The 7,183-nt window shown below is 38.4% G+C and overlaps 1 protein-coding gene across 1 annotated transcript in view; it reads right to left on the bottom strand.

Annotated features, from left to right (window-relative positions):
• Window positions 1–7,164, bottom strand: part of ATP6AP1 (ATPase, H+ transporting, lysosomal accessory protein 1) — a 54,762-nt gene extending 47,598 nt beyond the window's left edge. Inside the window, exon 1 of the mRNA XM_010082916.1 lies at window positions 7,052–7,164. Within this exon, the coding sequence (XP_010081218.1) occupies window positions 7,052–7,164 (113 nt within the window). The remainder of the gene's footprint in view (window positions 1–7,051) is intronic.
• Window positions 7,165–7,183: the final 19 nt, after the last annotated feature.

Genomic DNA, 7,183 nt, shown 5'->3' with positions numbered 1-7,183 from the left:
GCAGGAATGACACTGGTCCAATCAAGATAACGGTCTCTCTCTAGTATCTTGTTTGTGTACAAGAGCACAGTTTCACCTTTCAAAAAATTAGAAGAATTTGTTGAGATCCTTCATAGAGAATTCCCAAAGGACATCCCAACTCCCCAAACACTCTCCAGTGCTGCCAGACATCTTGGTGTCCAGAGAGGAGAACCCACCCTAGACCACAAGTTGTCATGCAACAATGTTTTTTCATAAACCTTTTGTCAAGTAGAAGTGGCTTTTCAGTGTTATTGTGAACAATATTTTCCCTCTTAAGGTTTTGATGATGAAGGAACCACTCAGCAGAAGCAGCTCAGAAAAGCCACCTTTCCAGAAGCAGAAGCTCTTCTCAACAGAATGGCTCAAGACACCAAGAAAAGCTTATGATTATTTTGTCAACCTGTCATTAAGAGGACTGGACAGAGAAACAAGTCATCCACTTAGTTTAACTACTACTACACACACACACACACAAAAAAAAAAAAAAAAAGAGGCAGTTACGTGCAAAACAAGAGGTGGCATTATTCTTTTAACACCAGATTGGGATTTTAACAGTATACAACATGGGTCTACAGGGATAATACAGGGACAAAATTTATTGTGACAATTTTGGTCCTAGGTGTCTTGACTAAGGTAATATTGTAATTCTGTAGAAAACCCAGAGCTTGAAGTTTAATCTCCCATCTTCCCCAAACACACATCAGTTGCTAAAGCCTGAGAAATCAGGTATTTCAGACCCTCTAAAAGGCTCTAATTACAAAGAACAGAATGCAGAGAATTGCTGTGTGCTGTAGCATCAGCTATTACATGATTGCAGTTTGGTGCAGATGAGATGCTTATTGAATTTTCTAACCCAAAAGCAATTCAAAAATTACCCTTGCACAGCAAGCTTTTACAAATGAATATAATCTTTGCAGTCTCTTAAGATGGAGGCAGAACAGGAGTAATGAACACATAGGGGTGTTTCAGTGTTGTTTCTCAGATAAGGAAAACCTATATTGCACTTCAAGACTTCCCAAAATTCCAATGAAGATTGCTGAGAGTGAACTGAAAGCCTCCAACTGCACCCACGGCAGAGATAAAAACAGCACAGTCCTGCAGTACCAGATACCCAGCTCCCTTCAGAGTTTGGGGTTCGGGGGAGTGTTAGAGCAAACAGTACATGTGGAAGCCTCTTTCAGGACAACGTGCTGCAGAAGTTAAAATTAAATTCTAGTAGATCTTCTGTCTGTCACTTTTCAAGCTTTAGAATTAAAACCTGCTGTGCAGGAAATAATTTTTTTCTGTTTGGTAAAAATTATCATTTGATATTTTCTTAGTTTTGCTCAGCATCTTCCCTTCTTAATTTGTGCTTGGAACCCCATATTAATTTATATTTATGAAGCCAAACAACTTAGAAATTTTAACAGACATGCCTCAACTTTTCAGAAAAGTCATACCTCCTGATCTCAAATATTTAAGTATAATTTTTAAAAATAAGATATTTAAAAACACAAAAACTTCCAAAGATTCTGAATTACTATTCAGGAATTGACTTTCATACTGACTTCATGCATTGCATGGCCACACCAAAATACTAATGAATTTAAAGAAAAGATGATAGATTAAATTAAGAGATGTTAAAAAGTGGCTTGTGTGAGAGAAAATGATAGTAAATATCTCGGTATATTTATTAAAAAATAATTAAATAAATCTTTTTCATGCCTAGTGTTAGGAAAAAAATCAAGATTTTGAGAGCTTTTGGGACTTGCAATTAAGAATAAAAGGTAACAGAAAGCACATGAAACAAAGCTAAGTTATTTGCAGCACAATGGCAAAGGCTTTTGTTGTGAATTCAAAGCCTCAGAAATTTAATGATCTTTTAAAGCATTCTTGTTTCTAAGATATTCCCTGTTCCTTGACGCAGCTCTTGCTAGCCATCTAACCTTGAAAAGCACCTTTTGTGAGACTTTTTAGCTTTCAGGCACTCAACTTGAGTAGCTCCAGCACCATCACTAGAAACACAGATCTACATCAGTTAGTTAATAATTCTATTGTTAGTCTAACATTTATATTCACCATATCATAAACACATTTATTTCACATCTTTTAAACAGTTTGCCAAGCACAATGCATGGAAGTAGGCAAGGCTACACCCTTCATTCAATGGGTTGCTGCTGTCAGCTGGGTGCAACAATATTCTCACCACAGTTCAGACAGGAAACGTCAGTATGTTTTACTAGCTGCAAAGTGAAACGGAGATATGTGACTGTCACAGATATTGCACTGTGGTATGCTTTGAAGGTATGCTTTGCTGAATTCAGTGAAGTGGTCCATCCCTTTGAACTCTTCACCTCAAGCAGGCAGCAAGAGATCAGTAAGGGATGGCATGGGATGGAACAAGCAGTAGGCCAACACACATATTGATTGCTACTATTGACTGCTCACACAAAATTTTATATCCAAAGACGCACAGCCTTGTGCAGTCATCTGCATGCCAAGCACATCAGACATAACCTCCCCACCACAGAACCATCCTGGAGCCCTCAGCCATGGGGGGCTCATCATGATGAGCGTCTCTGCTAATGTATGTGCTACAAAGGAGGAAATGTGAAACTCAGATGCTCCCTCTTTCCTCCAGTAGCCAGAAGATGCACTAAAGAGAAAAAAGCAAGATTAGCTTCATATCTTTTTTCTTTCCTGTCCCTAACTGCTCTGGCATGACAACAGGTCTAAGCATACAGATTCTTCTCTGACCAGTGCTCTTTCTAGGTAGAACTGAGATTTGAGCACTCAGTTTTGATAGAAGCAAAGATTTCAAATTTATTTTCTCTGGACCTTTAAGAAGGGCAGATGGTAAGATCACAGGACTTCTATTGCTCAAACTTGTGACCTTACGTTCTTGCTTTGTAGCTGACTTCTGACAAGTTATTTTTGTCAGTTGTCTCTCTCAGTCACCACGTGATTACCATATAAGAAATAGTATTTTCTCCTGCACAGCAGAACTAACCAAGCTAATTAAAAAACCTTTAAACACCACCTCTACACACAAAGCTCACATGTAACCATTACTAATAGCAGCAGCAGAATGAAAACTGGTGATTACAGGAAAAAAAAGTTCAAAAAGCTACTCAAGCATGCTAGCACACAGTATCTCCATATAAGTCCAATAAAGTTACAGCTAAGGCATTTTTCTTTTCCACTGTATCCTTTTTATGTTTCACCTTCTTCTAGCAGATCTTTCAGTAAATTCCTTGCAGTTTTAGGAAACACTGCAAACGTACTATTTGGCATTAATGCCTTCTCAAAATCACTTATAATCTGGATTTGCCAGAAAAAGATTAATTTCCCAACATAAGCACAGCATAAATTTTCAAATACTGTATTTTCAAAGACTGCAGGTGAAAATCACGCCTAAGCAAACACATGAAGGGACAATCACAAAAGCTAATTTTAATTAATTTATCTCCTCAAACTCCCTCTCTACTCTGTGGAGGGAAATAAATTTTTTTGAATATTGGTTCAAAATGGCTAAATCAAGTTTCTGCTATGCTTTGTATGCAAGAAGAACCTCTCCATCTCTCCAGCTTTGAAAAGCTACCAGGGGATATTAGTTTAAAGGCTAATTTAAGAAAAGGGTCAATTTTTCCAGGCTAAAGTTACTTGGAGAATGTCCACTGATATATTAGCATTCCTTTGTGAAAAGCAAGACATAGTGACCTACTGAGTTACTCCCACTTCATCCTGAGTTCAGTGGAGAAAGATTCTTGTTTGGTAGAAAACACTTATTTTTCTCAAAGTAGAGACCTGCATTTTTCTTTCTAGAGGAAAGACATATTTGATTTACTAATGTCCATGTAAGGATTTATACCACGCTTCTCTTATGCTCTGCACACTGCATGTGTTTGTCAGTTGCAGGCTGTATCTATATCTGACATCTAACATTATCTTAATAGCGTGATTACAGTACAATGACAATGCATAAATGAGAGATTTTGAAGTGTTACATTCTCCTAATATAGCTGTTCTGAGATATTGCTTTACAAACACTGGCTTCTTCTAAAGAAGAGCAAAACATATTCTCCTTCTACTGTTTGATATATCCTAACAGTTAACCTGGGAGAAGGTAATCGTTGAATGTCAGCTTGTGTTGATCAATGAATCACTGAAGTTTTAAGCTGGTGAGACACGTTTCCATGAAGTGAATAGAAATACATTGATAATTGCTGTGCTTCTTTATTTATCCTTCCCAAAACTATTAATAGTTTCCAGATTTCATACACCTGTAGGTTACACACTGCAAACCTTGCATCACTGCAAAGTAAAAACATGTAAAGCATGGAGTAAAGGGTTAGCAAACAAAAGTTACTGTTATTGTTTCTTTATTTTACAAAATAATATCAATCTTTCCCCTTGCTTTATTGACTTTCATCAGAACTAACTTCTCACCCACAAGAACTTCCCCTTTCAAAAATGCAAACATCATGGTAGGAGGAACACTTCTTCTAGAAAATGTTCTATTCCTGGAAACATGAAACTGGTTTAATCAGTCCACTACCCTGACTTTCTTGCTCTAGCTTTGTATAAACCTGATCAATCTGCAGTAGTGCAAGTGCTAATCGCATTTTCATGGAAAGTTTGCTGTTATGACCACCCTGGATTAACTGATAAGATTTTGCTTATATTGACAACAGGTGTGTTGTTTATATAAACTAGGAAGTAGGACAAAGGAAGCACTGACCTTTGCTTAGACTCTTAGGATCACTTTTATCTTAAGAACAACCCTTTCTAACATTTATTTTGCTTTTAAATACAGAGGTTTAGTACTCATACGTGTGCCTGTGTTAGATAAAGGTGAACAGATTCAACAATTTGAATACAAAAAAGCCTTTGAGACATCCATTTATTTATTTCAGGGGAAAAAAAGTCAAAATTACCTAATCAAACTTTATCAAACTTTGCAGATTCCTATACGTTGTGTCTCTTCAGGGATCAGAGGTTCCACTTCCAGAAATGCTTAGGAGATAGGCAGACATATGTCAAAGCTGGTACTAACTACTGTTGGGAAAAGATGCAATGTCTGGGATACATATGAAAGAAACACAATCAACACCTCCTACACACCTGTTTTCTGTGGTCCTCAACATTACTGCATCATATAAGAAAAAACAGAAAACTAGCATGCTTGTCTATATGGCTCTATACATGGAGAAAGACCTCCTGAACAACTGAATCCATCTAATTCCTGATGTTCATAAAATTTCTGAATCCTCCTATTGCTATCTGAAAATTACCACACTAAGAAGCAACTAAAAAAAGAAAAAAAAAAAAAAAAAAAGAGAAAAAATAATTAACAAGATTAAGCTCTTAAATTTTAATAAGCTTGCCCAAAGACAAAAGATTTACACTAGGAAGACAAAAGATTTACACTAGGAAAAATGAGAGCAGAATTTAGTCTAATTCTCTTCCTAGTGACACCTAGATAATTCACAGTGTCTCAAATGTGTTGAAGAACGGCTCAAAGACTCATGAAAAGGTAGAGTGAATCCAGCACAACCAGCTGAAAGGATAATTACCTCCCTGGAAGCACTTGGTTTGTTTCCTTTCTCAGTTTACAAAAGAGTAAATCACAAGTTAACACCCTGGGATTTACCAAAGCCATAAAGATACAACAGAATCAAATCCCATGAATTCAGACCTGACAAGAGTTGATGACCAAAGGAGTTCAGAAGCAAAACTCAGCCTCCCCAGGCCCACACAGCTCGGTCATGTCAGCAAAGGGACCCAACAGGACTCCCTATCACTGCAGCCCCTTCTGTTCATCCTTACAGCAAAGGTGAGCATTCACCTGTGCACCAAGGCTATTCACAGTACAGGAAAGCATTTTATACTTATGAAGTCACCCAGCTGGATTGTGACAAATTCCAAACACTGCTGATGTTACGGATTATCTGTATTAGAGAAATGAATAAGTACCCAGCCTGCTGAACAAGGCATAGTACATATGTGCTTGCAGAGGATACAAGATATAAACTTTCCACGAGAGGGTTTACAATTTAGATAAAACAGCTTAAGAATGTGGAGGATTTAGGAATTAGGAGGAGAGAGTCAAGTGATTTACTCAGGCCAAAGCAACCTTAGGCAGACCTGAAGTCTAGAAGATCTGTTGTTGCCTTCCCACACAAAACAGAATTGTTTTTAGCCCTTCCAGTCAGTCCTGTGATCCCATAAGCCCTTCAGGAGCCTTTTCTTACAAACCTCTGACATCAGCTTACTGTATTTTGGGGCAGTACTTCCTAGGCAAAACCAGTGAGTGTGCCCTGCAGAGAGAGCCTTGTGAATGAGTGGCACACACGCCTCTGACAACTCCACTACCCCACTCGAAGCTACTGCATTGCCCAAACTGCCCTATTTCTGGAAATCCCAAGTAATTATATAAAATCCTTAAAGTCTGTATGAATAAAATTCCTGGCTGGAAAAAAGAGGTCTGTATTTGGCTCTTTCAAGACAGTTTCAAAGTCTTGTAAGTATATGCAAACACCTGTATTTCATGTGTCTCTTTGGATCTGTCAAGACTGCAGTTGTTTCTAGCAACTGCTGACTATACATACAGCAGTGCATTCTATTAAAAAACCTGCGTTAAAAAGAACATTAAAGTCAAAAAGCAGGATACAGAAGTTAGGAAATGCAAGGACCAAGTTGCCCACGCAGTTTTTGGTCAGCTCCTTTTTGTGAGACTGCGCTTAAACTGTGCCTTTAAGTCACAACACCTCTGACGTTCAAGGATACCTCAGGGTGAATAAAGCATATCTACTTCAGATTTGAAGAATATGGATTTTATTCACTTTTTACTGCCCAGCTTAGAACACTATAAATAAAACCAGGCAAATTCATCTGTTAGGTTGCTTGACTGCTGAGAGCCAAATTTATTTATGGGGTGATTTTACTGCCCAGAGGTGGTTTACCACAACTGAGGACACACAGTATATTCTGCACATACACACACAGAGAAAAAGCATACATAGAGATACTCTGTTATTAGATTTCTTACCTCTGAGTTGACCAAAGCAGCATCGGCACATGGCTCGCCGACAGAGACGCCTTGAGCAGCGCGGCGAGAGCGCAGAGCAGCGGGGCCGCAGCGGCCGGGCAGAGCTGCCTCATGGCTGCAGCCGAGGGCGGG

The sequence above is a fragment of the Pterocles gutturalis genome, unplaced genomic scaffold (assembly GCF_000699245.1).
Source record: "Pterocles gutturalis isolate BGI_N339 unplaced genomic scaffold, ASM69924v1 scaffold10040, whole genome shotgun sequence".
Taxonomy (NCBI): Eukaryota; Metazoa; Chordata; class Aves; order Pterocliformes; family Pteroclidae; genus Pterocles; species Pterocles gutturalis.
Note: the sequence above shows the minus strand (reverse complement) of the source record. Positions and strands in the feature narration are given on the sequence as shown.